Source organism: Anoplopoma fimbria, chromosome 13 (assembly GCF_027596085.1).
Source record: "Anoplopoma fimbria isolate UVic2021 breed Golden Eagle Sablefish chromosome 13, Afim_UVic_2022, whole genome shotgun sequence".
Taxonomy (NCBI): Eukaryota; Metazoa; Chordata; class Actinopteri; order Perciformes; family Anoplopomatidae; genus Anoplopoma; species Anoplopoma fimbria.
In genome coordinates, this window is record NC_072461.1 from 21,447,674 (window position 1) to 21,464,140 (window position 16,467).

At 39.5% G+C, this 16,467-nt stretch overlaps 1 protein-coding gene across 1 annotated transcript in view; it reads left to right on the forward strand.

Moving 5' to 3' along the window:
- Positions 1 to 4,999: 4,999 nt before the first annotated feature.
- aacs (acetoacetyl-CoA synthetase) overlaps positions 5,000 to 16,467 on the forward strand; it is a 36,800-nt gene continuing 25,332 nt past the window's right edge. The window contains exons 1-5 of the mRNA XM_054611195.1: positions 5,000 to 5,356; positions 6,591 to 6,694; positions 8,232 to 8,352; positions 9,668 to 9,781; positions 15,251 to 15,348. Coding sequence (XP_054467170.1) covers positions 5,218 to 5,356; positions 6,591 to 6,694; positions 8,232 to 8,352; positions 9,668 to 9,781; positions 15,251 to 15,348 — 576 coding nt within the window. The 5' untranslated portion in view covers positions 5,000 to 5,217. The remainder of the gene's footprint in view (positions 5,357 to 6,590; positions 6,695 to 8,231; positions 8,353 to 9,667; positions 9,782 to 15,250; positions 15,349 to 16,467) is intronic.

Sequence of the window (16,467 nt, forward strand, 5' to 3'; positions counted from 1 at the left end):
TCAGTCTCTTCTTGTCGGCTGCTGAGATGCTGCTGCTCCAGCAGACCACTGCATAAAAAATGGCTGATGCCACCACAGAGTCGAAAAAGAATACAATAGAAGAGACAAGACTTAAGGACGCCCTTCACACAGAGGCAGAAGAGAACGGAGATGTAGCAGTTGATTACAGGCAATACAAGATAAGAAAAGGTAAGCAAAGACGTCAACACACAAGTTCAATCTCATCACTGGTCTTCAAACCCAAGATTGCACTGAAATTATTTCATAAAAAAAGAAGATTCATCACTTAAGTTTTGTTATTGGCTATGTTTCTTTTTAATTACTTTTATTGAACAGACCATATTAGTCGTCAATCTGTGTGTTAAAGAGATGCTTTACTCTTTATGGCTGTGAAGGTTGTTGTGGTTTAGAGTAATTTAGCTAGAGTCTTTAATCCCTGATTTGTGTCTCGTTTCTGGAATACTTCCCTGGACTCAAAGATAATAGATAGAATATACACAATACAGTCAGTGCGAGAAAATGATGAATATGACAAGGTCAATGTGTGTGGTATGAATGGTTTAAAACAAGTGGGTGGAGAAAAACCAACACCGTTATGCTTCAGTCGACAAATGTATATATTCAACATACACACACACACACACACACACACACACACACACACACACACACACACACACACACACACACACACACACACACACACACACACACACACACACACACACACACACACACACACACACAACCATCCTCATCAACATAAGCTTATGTGGAATGCAAATGCAAAAGGCTCGCTCCAACAATATGCATTTAATATGCATAAAACAAAAATCACACAGGTAAAAATAAAGGAATCCAAGACATGAAATAGTGCAAAGTAAAAGACAGGGATAAAATATAACATAAAATATAATATAAAACATACAGTAATATTTGTGGTAGAAAGTCATTGCAAAATGATTAAACTGTAATGTAAACAGGGATGTATTAATATGCATAAAGAGTAGTAACACATACAGAGATGTAAACAGGTGTAAAAACAGTACGTTAATGTATGCTATATAAAGGTAAAGTGACAGTGTCAAAGCGAGGAGCTCAGGGACTTGTCAAAGATGGCGGAAAAATCGGCCTGACACTAAGAAAGTGGATTTATTGTAAAACTAAAGGTTCACTGTGATCAGTCTGAGATTCAAAGAAAGCAAATAGGCATCTGTCTACTAAAAATCTGTGCAATATAAATACACTGTGCAATATAATAGTTATTCTGTCTGTATATATAATATTTCAGTTATTGTGTTTTTTACATATTTAATATTCTTTACTGTTTTTACTACTTATTTGCATATTTATAATACTTGTTTTTGATCTTGTTTTTTACCATGTCTCTTGTTTGCACTATACTCTACACTGCTGTAAATCCTGTAAATTTCCCCGCTGCGGGACTAATAAAGGATTATCTTATCTTATTTAAATCAATAAGAAATATGTGTTACTTCTCCTTCATGTGCCACACTATTGTGCAATATACTAAATCATTCTGCAAAATGCAACATATTGCAAAAAATAATGCAGGAATGACAGTATGAATGAGTCAGTTACATGTTGAACATGACTGGGTCCAAAGAGCAGGCATTGGGAAAGAATTCCATGATGAAACATAATGACTGATGTCGCTACTGCTTGTTACAAAATGTGAATTTGGCAGAACAGCTGAGGTTAGAGGTAGTTTCTGGATAAACGGATTAAACAGAGACTTGCTTTAAGGTCCATTTCAGGTCATCTTCAATTTCAGTCAGAATCAGTCAAATCAGTGGCAAGAAGTTTTGTCAGTGAGATTGCAACATATAGTTACAATAACATTTAAAGAAGTTAAATGTCATCTAAAGGTTGGGGGTTTGAAATCTTTTTAAAAGAAGGCTGACTTATAATGTCACATAATGTCACAATCAACGAGAAAATGAAATGCATTCATAGTTAAAGAGGTGACACCAAAACTAATATTAGTTTGTGGGGGAGTTTTTCTTTTAAAACAAGCCTTCAAAGGCCTCATGGTGTCTATGCAAGCTTTAGCTTATTGCTGCAACTCGAAAAAGGTCAAGGCACTGCTTTTGGCATGCAATGGATTTGCATTAATATAGATTAAATCTAACACAGCCACTGTTAAATACACCACTTACTCATCAGAATGTACTGAGATTTACAAAAAAAAGGATGTCGTGGCCAAAAAATGTTTGTTTAAAAAGCCATCATGCATTCCCACTTTGTTGGTAAGAAACAAAATATATACTTGTTGCTGTGCTAGCGTTTGTGGTAAACAGGCAGCCCATGAGCAATACTAGCTGCTTCCCTTATTTATCCTTTAACATTCATTGGAACCTTTCTAAATGGTCCTCATAGTGCACCAGCCATAGATTCATTTCAGTTGTATGTTTGTGCAACACAATGGAAATAATCACACCCACCTATTAGTGGTATCATCATATCCTACATCCTTTCCCCATGTTTTGGATGAGGCTTTAATCAAGGTCTTACCACAGCCCCTTTGATAAAAGCATAGTCAAAACGTGTGGTTTAAAGGTTGACGTACCATATAATAATGACTTGACAAAAAATTCTGAAGACACAGTGTGATTTCACAGCGTGTATCTGACCCACATATTTGCTCGGCGGAGTGAGATATGAGGCCACCGTTTTTGCAATCTGGACTCTGGGTCCGAGGCAGAGGGGACTGATTGTAATTATTCACCAGCACTGTTAATAAAATGTTTATTAATACTGAATGAGTATAATTGAATCCAATGTCCAACACTGAGATCACAAAATATGTTCTATTAACCTCCCTTAGCAACGCCAGCTAGCTTGATAGGCGTTTTTTGGTATTTTTTTTATATGCTTTTGTTATCAAAGAAGCCTGCAATTATGCTTTTATGTGCAGGTGGAATTTTATATAAGCCTGATGTCAATGGCAAATCCCCATTTGCACTTGGTTGATGACTAAACTGTGCAGGAAACTGGTATTGGAATGGCGTCTGAGAGAGATTGTAATACTAATCTCCACAAATTATAAGTGCATCAGGTTTTATTCAAAAAGTGTCCAAATACTTTGGTGTCCTTCTTGTGAAATGGCATAAGATAAGAGAATTATGTGCATACAGAAATGCAAACTAGACAAGACTAGACAGAACATGTCTTAACCAAAAGAAGGCTTATAAGGATTGAATCAAAGTTGACATGGCATCATCAGACGGTGAGGAGGGTCGTTCTTGCCTCCCGTTGATTGGGCACACCTCTAAATGTGCCTGCCTTAATGCTCGCTGATTGGCTAATACGCCTCCTCTGAAGCATCAACACCAGCCCGCCATTGGTCAAACGACACGCTAGTCCAGCAGCGATGGCACGCCTCCAGCATAGACTGATCCGTCGGCTGATGTGGAGCCAGCGAGCTGAGGACCAATCAAAGTCCTTCATTTTGAGGGACTGGTCTGTGGGGGATGTTCAAGATTTCTACGGGTGTGCAACGACTGTGTGTCAGTGGGTTCAAAGAATTCTAAAACCCAAGGAATCTATTTATTTTTCTAATAAAGCAAATGCATTTCTACTTGCACATGAATAATCTCATATTATAAACGGCTAGCATGTGCAGTATAATGACAAACTATCATTTTTTTTTTTTTTCAGTATTGCCATTACAGGGTTACTTTGGCTTTTTTCAGAGGCATATTTCAAAGACAGACAGGAAGAGGTTGTGGTTTAATTGGCATACTTACACAGAAATGAGATTACATAACTCGGAGGGTTTGGCTACCGTTGTGACAAAAAAGAAGAGATACAGTTTAGATCAAGTTAAGCACAAGTACCTAAGCAAATGGTCGTACATTTCACCAATGCATTGTAGTAAAATATCACAAAATTCTTTCTAAAGTTTTAACAGGGGAAACATAAAGTCATTAAGTTCAACAATTTATGATAATATTTTGCTAGGATACAAGGACTTTTTTTGTAGCAAGGGTCTGGATAAAGACCTATGATATTTTACTTTCATAGTACTTTTGTCAGAATAAAAAAAGTTTCAGTCACATAATAAGGGAATTGCATACACATTTTTGGAAAATTTTATTTAATTATACAGTACCAGTCAGAAGTTTGGACACACCTTCTCATTCAACTACTTTGAAGAATCTAAAATATAAAACATATTCTGGTTTGTTTTATATTTTTACATTCTTCAAAGTAGTTGAATGAGAAGGTGTGTCCAAACTTTTGACTGGTACTGTATACTGTAAAAAAAAATATATACTGATTTGACTCTGTTTTTATGTGTAACATTGTTCCTCGTAGCACTTATTGCATTCGTATTAGTTTGTTGCACTTATTGTATTCGTATTAGTTTGTTGCACTTATTGTATTCAATTATTGTTTTCGTATTAGTTTGTTGCACTTATTGTACTTCGTACTTAGTTTGTTGCACTTATTGTATTCGTCTTAGTTTGTTGCACTTATTGTATTCGTATCAGTTCGCTGCACTTATTGAATTCATATTCGTTTACTGCACTTATTATATTCGTATTAGTCTGTAGCACTTATTGTATTCGTATTAGTCTGTTGCAATTATTGTTTTCGTATTAATTTGCTTCTGCACTATACTTTTGCTCTGGTTTATGCTTTTAGATGCTTGTTTAAGAAAGGAGATGCACTTATTGTAAGTCGCTTTGGATAAAAATGCGTCTGCTAAATGACTGCAATGTAATGTAAATGTGATGTAATGTAATGTAATGTAATGTAAATGTGATGTAAATGTAATGTAATGTAAATGTAATGTAATGTAATGTAATGTAATGTAATGTAATGTAAATGTGATGTAAAACGTAATGTTCATTTGGACCCATTGCGCTCTTGAACGCTGCTCGCTGCGCTGCGTCATGACGTCAGGGCGTGGTCTCGTCACGTCCTCCCCTGGCCGCCCCACGCTCTCCTCTGACAGAGAGCTCCTCGTTTAGCAGTCCAGCGCCGTAATTCCCCACCGAGCCATTCACCAGTAAGCAGCTACAGCCGGGGATCTAGTTTAACCTCAGCACCAGCCCTCAGACCCCCGGGGACGGTTTCCAGCTGCAGCCAGAAGTGCGCTAGTGTTAACCTGTGTGTGTGTCAGACAAGGACACACAGCAACAAAAAAAAAAAAAAAAGGAAAAAGGGAAAAAGGGACGTGACGAAAAGATGTCGAAAGACACGGAAGGGAAGAGCGAGAAGATTATGGACATGGAGAGCAAGGTGCTGTGGTACCCGGACTCCAAGAGGAACACACAGATGGACACGCTGAGGATACAGGTCAACAGGGACTACGGCCTTAATCTGGGTGAGTAGAGGGAGGGAGGGAGGGAGGGAGGGATGACCCAGACAGTATTATTAAAGATCAGACTAGTATGACTATTAATAATTATTACTCACCACTTCATTCTTTTTTTTATTTATTATAAGGATCTGTTTGTGACATCATCACCAAAGAATGTGAGCACAAACAGGGCTGTAGGAGGGAAATGCTGCACAACCTGATCCGGAGGGTGTTTGAGGGAGGGAGGAGAGAGAGAGAGAGAGGGAGAGAGAGAGAGATAGTGGGAGAAGGAGGGAGAGAGGGAAAGGGAGAGAGAGTGGGAGAAGGAGAGAGAGAGAGAGGAGAGGGAGAGAGGGGGGAGAAGAGAGGGAGAGAGAGAGAGAGAGAGAGAGGGAAAGGGAGAGAGAGTGGGAGAAGGAGAGAGAGAGAGAGGGAGAGAGGGAAAGGGAGAGAGAGTGGGAGAAGGAGAGAGAGAGAGAGAGAGAGGGAAAGGGAGAGAGAGTGGGAGAAGGAGAGAGAGAGAGGGAGAGAGAGTGGGAGAAGGAGAGAGAGAGAGAGAGAGAGGGAAAGGGAGAGAGAGTGGGAGAAGGAGAGAGAGAGACAGAGAGAGGGAAAGGGAGAGAGAGAGTGGGAGAAGGAGAGAGAAAGGGAGGGAGAGAGAGAGACAGAGAGAGGGAAAGGGAGAGAGAGAGTGGGAGAAGGAGAGAGGGAGAGAGAAAGGGAGGAAGAGAGAGAGGGAGGGAGAGAGAGAGGTGTCATTGGGAGAGGTTGGGGTCAGTGTTGACACCTTTTTTGCTAAATTAAAAATGAAATAATTGATGATGTCACAAATGGAGTTGAACACCTGTGTTGAATTCCCAAACATTTGCTGACCAACATCTCTCATCCCTTCACTTCTCTCTCATCCCTTCACTTCTCTCCTCTTTATGAAACATCTCTTTTTCTTCTTAACCAGGCGTACTGATTGTTAGTGTTCATCATGTATTGGCTAAGTGTGTTATCACAGCAGCTGATGGAGAGAACAACTTTTCATTTTCAATCAGTGGTTTCATATCTGGTAGTCAGGATATCCTAAGGGTTGCAAGATAAATCTCATCTTGTTTTGCTTCAGATGTACTTGTTACTAATGTCTGATCTTTTCTTGTATTTAGCCAAATGTATCAACTTGACATTATACGCTTGAGCAGGAAAGCCACACCGGTAAACTCGTTTCTTTTGGTAATAAATCTGTAATAACCGTTGCTTCTCTGTCCTCTAGTCAACTACAATGAGCTGTACCAGTGGTCGACGGACAGTTATTCAGATTTCTGGGGAGAAGTGTGGCGCTTCTGTGGCGTAGTCAGCTCCAAGCCATATGAGGAGGTGAGTCCAACCTCTGCTGGGATATCCCGAAGGAGAACGGCTTATATTTGAGCCGAAAATTGAACAGCCACTTTCTCTATTAGAAGGATAACTAAAAACTGAAATCTGAAAAAACTAGAATAGAATATTGCCAACATCTTTTTTTTTGGTAGTCATTTTCATCTGCATTCTTGTGGTTCTTAGTTAGTACATTACCTCCTTTATTGTCATACCTCCTACAAACCCCTTTATGTTACACTGTAAAGAAAAATGAAGAGATTATTCAACGTTTAGTATGTAAGAACATGAGTTTGCCCATGAGTATCAATGCGCACAAGTTATTATTATGGGTTGTGATGGTTTCAGGGCCATTATTTGTTGAGCTAATACAAAAATTTGAGAATGGCCCAGGGCCTAAAGCATTATTTCTGGCACACATGATTTGCATACTGTGCAGCATGAATATCATTTGTGTATCAACATACCAATCTTTGAGCTGTCTGGAAACGACATGTTCTCGAGAGAGCTGGCAGTGTTTAGGTTTCATGAAAGAGTTCATCGTTTTAAATCAGACCCTCTGTGCGGAGATTTTAGGATAGAAAATAGTGAATGTGACCCAGTGAAGTATATAAATAATAATAAATAACTTTATTGTTGAGCTATCAGCTGGTGAGAAGTCTTCCTTCATCATTATTTTCTATGGAAAGGCAATCATCTCTTCTGAAGATAGCTGATTCATAAACCAAAAAGCATATCTAAAGACAGTAGCTGCTATAAATGCACCTTAAATGTACGACACACATTTCTTCTCGCTGATAGCTTGTGATTGTTCCCCGCCCTGACTGAACTCAAAGACTTATAATGGCATTTGTTGACATTAGAATTGCACTTATTTTAACAAGGCTACATTAAAATGCCAGTTGGAAAAAGGAGGTATCACTGATTTTTTTTAAAATAATCTTAATTTGTCTGTTTATTATTAAATTTACCGTCCAAATGTTGCTTAGTTTTAAAGATAAAGCCACTCATGTGTTAGCTTGTGAGAGGTAATAAATGGTGTATGGGGGTTACGGTGCTGTGCCATGTTATTAACACACCCAATTTGTACACATGGATAACACATTCCACGTCTCTTTTTCAAGCATGCATTGTTTTTCTCCCACCTAACCCTATGGTAGGCTTGCATTCCCAGCAGACATTGCACGGGAGACAATTAACCATTCAATCAAACATTTTGTGACAATGCTGCACAGTAGGCTTAGCTATTAAATCCCCAGTGTTGCCATGGATTCTTATGACATATTGTTTCTCCTTTTTTGTTTCAAGTACAGTAACACAAGCAGCTGTTACCATGGCAGAGGCATCATAGGCTTGATCAGTATGTAAAGCAGTGGCCTTTTATCATACAGTCCCATTTGTGTACTTCAGTCTCTGCCAGCAAAAGCACCAACGTTTCAAAATGCCTGGTCTCCTTGGTCAACGACAACACTGTGTGTGTGTGTGTGTGTGTGTGTGTGTGTGCGTGTGTGTGTGTGTGTGTTCAATGGGTGTGTACCAGGTGGTGGATTTATCGAAACGGATCTCTGATGTTCCAGAGTGGTTTAAAGGAGCGCGGCTGAACTACGCTGAGAACTTGCTCAAACATGCAGACCAGGACAAAGTAGCTCTGTATGCTGCAAGTAAGTATACAAAGTATATCATGCTGATTATAAAAACTGTGTAATATACAGCAAAATACAGTACCAGTCAAAAGTGTGGACACACCTTCTCATTCAACTACTTTGAAGAATCAAATAAAATATAAAAACATATTCTGGTTTGTTGAGCATTTGTTTGTTTACCACATCATTCCATATGTGTTCCTTCATAGTTTGGATGTCTTCAATATTAATCTACAATGTAGAAAAAAATAAAGATAAAGAAAAACCATTGAATGAGAAGGTGTGTCCAAACTTTTGACTGGTACTGTACATGAGTGTGCAGCACCTTGAATGATGAGTTTATTGATCTCTAGTAGGAATCAAACCCCCAACCAAGGCAGTGCACAGAAATCACAAAACACATCACTCATTTTTGGTTTTATTTTCCCCTCGTAAACACGTCTTTAAATCCAGTTTCAATGATATATATATTTTTTTTTGCCTCACTTACTGTTAATGCAGTCTGATGTTTTCGCAGCTCTTCTTTTTTTTTTTTTAACAAGCTGTGGGTTTATCCCTCCCAGTTTATTTCGTAAGGGATTGTGGTGTTTCTCTCCTGATATGCATGTTCTTTTATTTCATATTTACGATTTGCAATCGCAAACAGAAAGAAAGTCAGGAAGACGTGAAAGAACAGAGCAGAGGTTGGATTTAATCCCAGAATGGATGCAGCGGTGAGCCCGAGGCTGCAAACGTCACTTTGTTAATAGATTTACTGCTGCTCCCTCTGCTATCTCTCAGATCTGTCACATACTAATGGATAGGCACTTCTTTATCGCCATGACTGTGTGTACATGAGGGGGATTGGGCTTTCACACACACACACACACACACACACACACACACACACACACGCGCGCACACACGCGCACAACCTTCTGCAGGAGCTGTAATGTAATTATGAGAAGGCCCATTGGTCACAATGCTGTGGCGCCTCTGTGAATGTCAATAAACTATTACTTAGAGAGACAAAGAGGACTGTCCCTGTCTGGCTCTTTCCTGCCACACTATCATTCTATATTTATGTCTCCTCCTCTGTCTACCTGGTTTTTTTTGTTTCCTATGCTTCGCAATTGAAGGGTTCAGGGGTTTTATTGGCATTTATGTCAACCAATAAATAAATAAAAACAATATTTACAAAGCGGTGCACCAAGCCTAAATGTCTAAACCAATCAAAATATGTGAAAGTAGCTCTGTAGCTTTTACAAGATTTTCATGAAATGTGCATATTTACCTCTGTTTCTGTGCCTGCGTCTCACTCTAACGTCTCACTCTTTCTCTTTGCGTCTACCAGCGGAGGCAAACGATGAGATTGTGAAGGTGACGTTTGGGGAGCTGAGGCGTGACGTGGCTTTGTTTGCTGCAGCCATGAGGAAGATGGGCGTCCAGACTGGAGACAGGGTCGTAGGTGAGTCTCAAGTTTATGACCTGATGGCATCAATGTTTTATATCATCTTTTCTGTCAGCCGGGAATGGTTGATTACTGACCAGCAGCTGATAGATAGACTAATTGCTCTCCTCCTGACTTGTTTCTTTTTGCTTTCATATGTCAATCTTTTTCATTCTCTCCTTCCTTCTTACTTCTTTACTTCTCTCTGATTTGAAACTTGTTGCAATGTACAGTACCAGTCAAAAGTTTGGACACACCTTCTCATTCAACTACTTTGAAGAATCTAAAATATAAAAACATATTCTGGTTTGTTGAGCATTTGTTTGTTTACCACATAATTCCATATGTGTTCCTTCATAGTTTGGATGTCTTCAATATTAATCTACAATGTAGAAAAAACAAAACAAAAATAAAAACCATTGAATGAGAAGATGTGTCCAAACTTTTGAACTGTAAGGACTTTACTGTAAGTAAGACATGAGCTCTTTTGCCATAGTTCTGTCTGTGTTTATGCTCTCCGGTAAGGAGGGCTTGCTGTATTGGCACAAGTCGCAGCTTTTACTGAAAGTCTCCATTTAGTTTTTTCAAAGTTCATATTTGTACAAGGAGGAATGGCTGAGTTTCATGTTCTACTGCGACTCCACACTGTACAGTACATTCATCCAGATTAACACGCAGCGCCGGGTTAGGGGTTTTACTTGTCGTACTAAAATGATTCTTCATTCAATATTAGTAATTTACAAGGACTGAGTTAGCATAATGTAATAACAATGTCTCGCCCACAGCTACTTAACAGATCATTTTAGTGGCTTGTATCTTAAAAAAAGGATTAAACTTTGATTTTTTAGTTTTTTTGTTTATTACCAGAGCGTCTTTAAGTAGTTCAACAAGCCTTTGGGTATAGGGGAGGTTTATACGATGCCTTTACTTTGTGTCTCAGATGCAGCAAGAGTGTCTGATCCATCACTGTCTCTGTTTCATTCTGTGTGCTCACCATAACGCCGCGACGTGTATCGATGTGTTTGTGCTCTGTCAGCATCCGCGGCTTCAGTTACACAGAGGTTGTCAAATATAGTTGTAGCATCTCTGATGTCTGAACCTTTCATTCTGTGAAACAACTTCTGTTTCTGCTCACGTTGCAACAAACAGTTTGTCTGGATAAAGATGGCAGAGAACAGGCACAGTAGCTCCGAGGTAAAAGAAAATGCTTGTTGATTTTTTGTTTTTTAATAATTCAGGGTGGATAAAAACTTCTGGGTTGTACTGCCGATCCTTAACAACAAGAGTTTTGAACCAGAATTTGGCAAATAATGAAGGTGTTATAGGACCAAAATCTTAAAACACTTCTAACTTCTGAAAACAACAAATGAGTTAATAGAACAGAATCAGTTGTATGTAAATATAAATTTGAGCGTCCAGAGAATGCGTTAATTGAAGCCAATTCTGACATATTAAGTAAATACATAAAGGGAACCTAAATTATCTGTCCCTCATATGCTCAAACCTTTTCCTGCTTTTTGTTTTGAATCAGCAGTGTGACATAAGTAGATGCTGCTGTCCAGAAACCACCAGAGTGTGTGTGTGTGTGTGTGTGTGTGTGTGTGTGTGTGTGTGTGTGTGTGTGTGTGTGTGTGTGTGTGTGTGTGTGTGTGTGTGTGTGTGTGTGTGTGTGTGTGTGTGTGTGTGCGTGTGCGCTCTCAGAGGAAAGATGGGTATTGCGGTAGGGAAAGCCATTAGCTAAGTGACTTAAGCTCTGTGGGAATCTCATTAGAAAGACTAGAGGGAGAGACGGAGAGGGAGGAGAGAAAAGGAGAGAGAGAGAGAGAGAGAGAGAGAGAGAGGTTCCATCTTCCTCATGCCTTTCCCCATTACATTCCTGACAGGAAGACGTGTGTGTGTGTGTGTGTGTGTTGTGTGTGTGTTGTTGAATGTGTGTGCTCACTTGTGTGTGTTCAGGACAGAGATGTCCTTGTCCCCTGGTTGTAACTAAAAGACCTTGTCAGTGTGTGTAATCCAGGAGATATATAAGCACTTAGCTGATGAAACCACCCAAGCTTTATAGCAATAAAAGAGCCAACCCAACCAAACACACACACACACACACACACACACACACACACACACACACACACACACACACACACACACACACACACGTTTTTTATACTCCCGTTCGTGCACTTCACTTCCAATCTCTCTTCCCCTCGGTCCTATCATCTTAAACATCACCCTCCAGCTTGTTATGAAGCTTGTATCTAGCCTTCACGCCCACTGTTCATCCAGGATTTTTTACTATTAAAAACACACACTGCCACCACAGTCTTTTACTGTTGACTAATACGCATCCGAAGTCACGTTTATAAAAACAAAAATATAGCAGCATTGTCACTTGAAATAAGATCGAACAAGCAAATAAAAATGGTTTAATTAATTGAAAATACACCATTGTACATTTATGCAAAATGAGCTGGAACTAAAGAAGACAGTTAACCGAAGGAACACATTTTGCTGTGGCGCACACTTCCTTGCCCTGATTGGATGTGGAATCGAATGATGCTCACACACACACACACACACACACACACACACACACACACACACACACACACACACACACACACACACACACACACACACACACACACACACTGCTGTGGATTTTCTTTAGTTTATTGCTGCCATGTGTTATTCCAAATGTGGCCATAATAGTAATAATACGAGTTGCTAACTAACTCCACCCATAGTTTTCCAGATGACGAAGTAGTTTGTACCGACCACAAACATTCTATCACTTTAAACTGGAGCATCTCAGTGCTGAACTTGGACGAGGATCAAGACTGAAATACTAGTCAGGCTGTTGTGATTTTCAGTGGTAGTTATGTTAGCTCTACAACATTTCACCTGTGAGGTCAATGTGGTATAACTCTGGTTTATTATAACTTGTTTATTGTCCTCTCCTAAAATGTCCTTGCTAAATCCTTGCAGTATTGCCAAGGCAACTAGGTGGTGATACTGTGTCAACAAATGTCCGCAAGGGCAGTGAAGATAAACTGCTATTAAGTTAAGATGGATGAAAAACTATTCACGATTTAATAAAAAAACTAATAATAATAAAAGCACAAAGGATAATAATGTGTTTTGGTGGGTCACACTGAATGTAACAACACATTTGTTTGTTTATAAGAAAACTCTACATGGCAACTGTAAAAAGCCTTTAAGCTACAACTTTATTCATTTTCTCAATAGTTAAACTGCCGGGTTTACTCAAAGTTTACCACAGAGTATCCTCCCTGGGGTTAACTGGCTTCCTCCAGGGTAAGTTCTCAAGAAATTGGCCAGGAAGTATTCAAGTCACGCAAGTTCTTTCTCAGCTTATTTCAAACCCAGTGTTCAACAGGTCACATTATTGGTTTAGTAACCAATTATCAAATTACTGCTTAACTCACAGGGCTAAAACATCAATTTTAATCCAACAAAGATGTTTGTTTTTTTCTGTTTCTCCTGATACTTTTGAGTCCTTTTGAAATTCATTTCTGTTTCATGAATTGGTGGGATAAGAAAACAGTAACCACATGTTCAAACAGTACCACTGTAATGCTGCCTTTTACTACACCAATTAACATCCTTAAGGGTCAAGTGGACTTTCATACAGTGGTTATCAACATAACATGAAAAGCTTTATAGCGGTATGCATGATTAATCAGATTGGAGCAGCAATGTGTGAGATAGCGATTCATTGAAAGTAGCCACGGAGGCAGTCGAGCCAGGTGTCGTAGTAAGATCATGATCCATGACGCTATTTCTGCTGGTCCATTGAGGGGAAGATAATGACTTATGAGAATGTCTGTTGAACCAGAATAGCAGGATGGTGATCTGTCTGATGTCATCCAGCAAAGATCAGCTTCCTGGTTACGGTAAGCAGGAGGCAGCAGAGCAACCAATAAAACCCTGATTAGTGTTGATTCATAGAAAGTGACCAGAGAGAGGGGCTCTACTGGAACTACCGGCTGTGTTATTGTTTTATCACTTTAGATTAGATATTTGTTATCAACAGAGCAGCCCAGTGTCTAGAACACGAGAGCTCCTGTGTAGAGCCTCGCCCATCCATTGTGTGGTTTAGTTTAACTTTTGCCAACGACTGAAGGGCTGCATTGACATCAGGCATCTCAGATTGATTGTATATTAAGTAAATCCAGTAGATAATAGAGGCATGATAGCATTGCAGTTAAATTAAAATTGTATTAATTGCTACTGACTGAAATTAAAGAGCCAGCGTGTAGGATTTAAGGGGACCTATTTGCCGAAATCAAACATAACATTAATAACTATGTTTTCAATATTGTTTGGAATTAGGAATCATTGTGTTTTCATTACCTTAGAGTCAACCCCTTTATATGTTTAGTAGGTAGCGGATCCTCTTTTTGGAGTTCTGCTTTTTTTGCGCTTTTTTACGTCATCTAAAGGCCACTATGGTTTCCAGACAGCTTTTGATATTGTGCCGCGTTACCAAGGTATTGCACTAGGTGGCTCTTAACCCCAGTCTTGAAAATGGAGGGGTGAGCAGAGGGGTATTCAGTTGGTTGCAATCAGCAAATGCAGCGCTATGTGCCACTAAATTCTACACACTGCTCCCTTTAGAAAATGTATGGTTATCAGATCATGGTAAGAATTTCAATAGTTTGCACTCCTATTTAGTATTTTTGTTTTCCATGGTGCAGTTGTCGATATCTCTCTCTGTCTCTAGCTCTGATTGTCGGACTCTGCAGTGAAAACACTTTACATGTCCTTGCCTTTGGCCCCTGTATTGATTAAGGAGTATATCACAGCAGTTATGAGCTCAGCCCTGCTTGTTAAGAATGAAATATTCTCTCCAACTCTCCACTCTCTATTTTACATTCTCATATTTCTCTCTCTCCTTCTTTTATCTGGACTGTTTTTCTTTTTCTTCTTCTACAATTCTCTCAGTGAGATACCCTCCTGTGTTAGGAGGTCATCTCACTGTCCTGAAGTTATCAGACAGAGACCACGTAACAAATCCAATTGCACTCGTGTTGCTACTGCTGGATATCAAGTAACCTTGATGACATCAAATCTAACAGAGTAAAAACAGAAAACGTCATAATATGATGTCACTGGTCTGAGTAAAAGTATTTTTTTATGCTATATTTTATCTCAGAAGTCAAATATGATGTCTGGTCTGGGCAACAACATTGCATTATTAATTTAAGGAAATACAATCAATTTGGTGCAGTTGGGCAATTTGATGATAACATACAGAAGTACTTTTCTGTAAATGCACACTACTAGGATGAGTAAGCCAATGACGCATGATGAAATGTATTTATACTTATGCAGTTCTGTACGTTTATCAAAAGCCATCTTAATACTCACTTTTTAAAGTCTACATACATCTATTGCCATTAAAGATTAAATCAATCATATAGATTGCTGCTTAAACATAATGTTTTCCTCTTCTCTCCTCTTCAGGCTACCTGCCCAACGGTATCCATGCAGTGGAGGCCATGTTGGCAGCAGCCAGCATTGGAGCCATTTGGAGCTCCACATCGGTCGACTTTGGGGTCAACGTAAGGAATCTGTTATAGCGTTATTTCCTGAGTACTAGTGTCACAGCAGCAATTTATGTCTCCTAATCCTGGAGCTAATGCATCCATCTACAGTGCTAAACTGTACTAGGTCAATGGTCTTTTTATCAATTCGTATTTTGGACATGCACACAAACATGTACACAGAGAGGAAAAACATTACAGTCAGTCATTTAGCAGACGCTTTTATCCAAAGCGACTTACAATCAGTAGTATATTACATATCATTCACCCATTCACACACTGATGACAGGCTACCATGCAAGGTGCCACCATCAGACTCTAACTAACATTCATGCAACATCCAGTCCACACCGATGGCAAGCCTTCAGGAGCAACTTGGGGTTAAGTGTCTTGCCCAAGGACACATCGACTGCCGAAGCCGGGTATCGAACCACCGACCGTCTGATTGGAGAACTACCTTGCTCTCCACTATGCCACAGCCGCCCCCGGCCCCCGGAATCAGATCTGTCAGGCAACATATCGTGTGAGAGTAAGCGAGAGTAGTGTAGTTAGTAGTGGAGTCACAGATCTTAAGGCAAGCTCCCCGGGAAACCCCCTGAGGGTTAAGGGTTGTCCCACTGTCAAATCAGTGAGTGTTTGAGGGCTCTCTCGTAGACATTTTCAGCCCTTTATGAACTCCCTCCCCAAGTCCGCATTTCTGCAGAATATACCAAAGGGTTAAACCGACAATTCATAGCAACTCGATGTTTAATACGGTGTTACCAGTGGAAGCATGGAGACGTACAAAGAGGACGGCACATGTGTGTTCAGCCTGGCAAGTTACTCTTATTTAGATACATTAAGGATTAAAAATGGAACATGAAATCAGAATAATGGAAGCAGAGATTACATTACACAGATTTATTCATCAAACATTTCCTTTTGTCATTGAAGCTGTTTTGACACAAACGAGTAAATAGATTATTTGAAATGACCTCTCATTTTGTGATTAAAGCGCCTGGAGGACACTCAAATCATGGAGTAAAAAAATAGAAATGAATACCCGCAACTGAACATAATATTTGTTGACGTCATGGTAACGTGATATGTTGCAGCAAAGTTCTGTCCCATTTGTATTTACACCATTTAAAGCCCTTA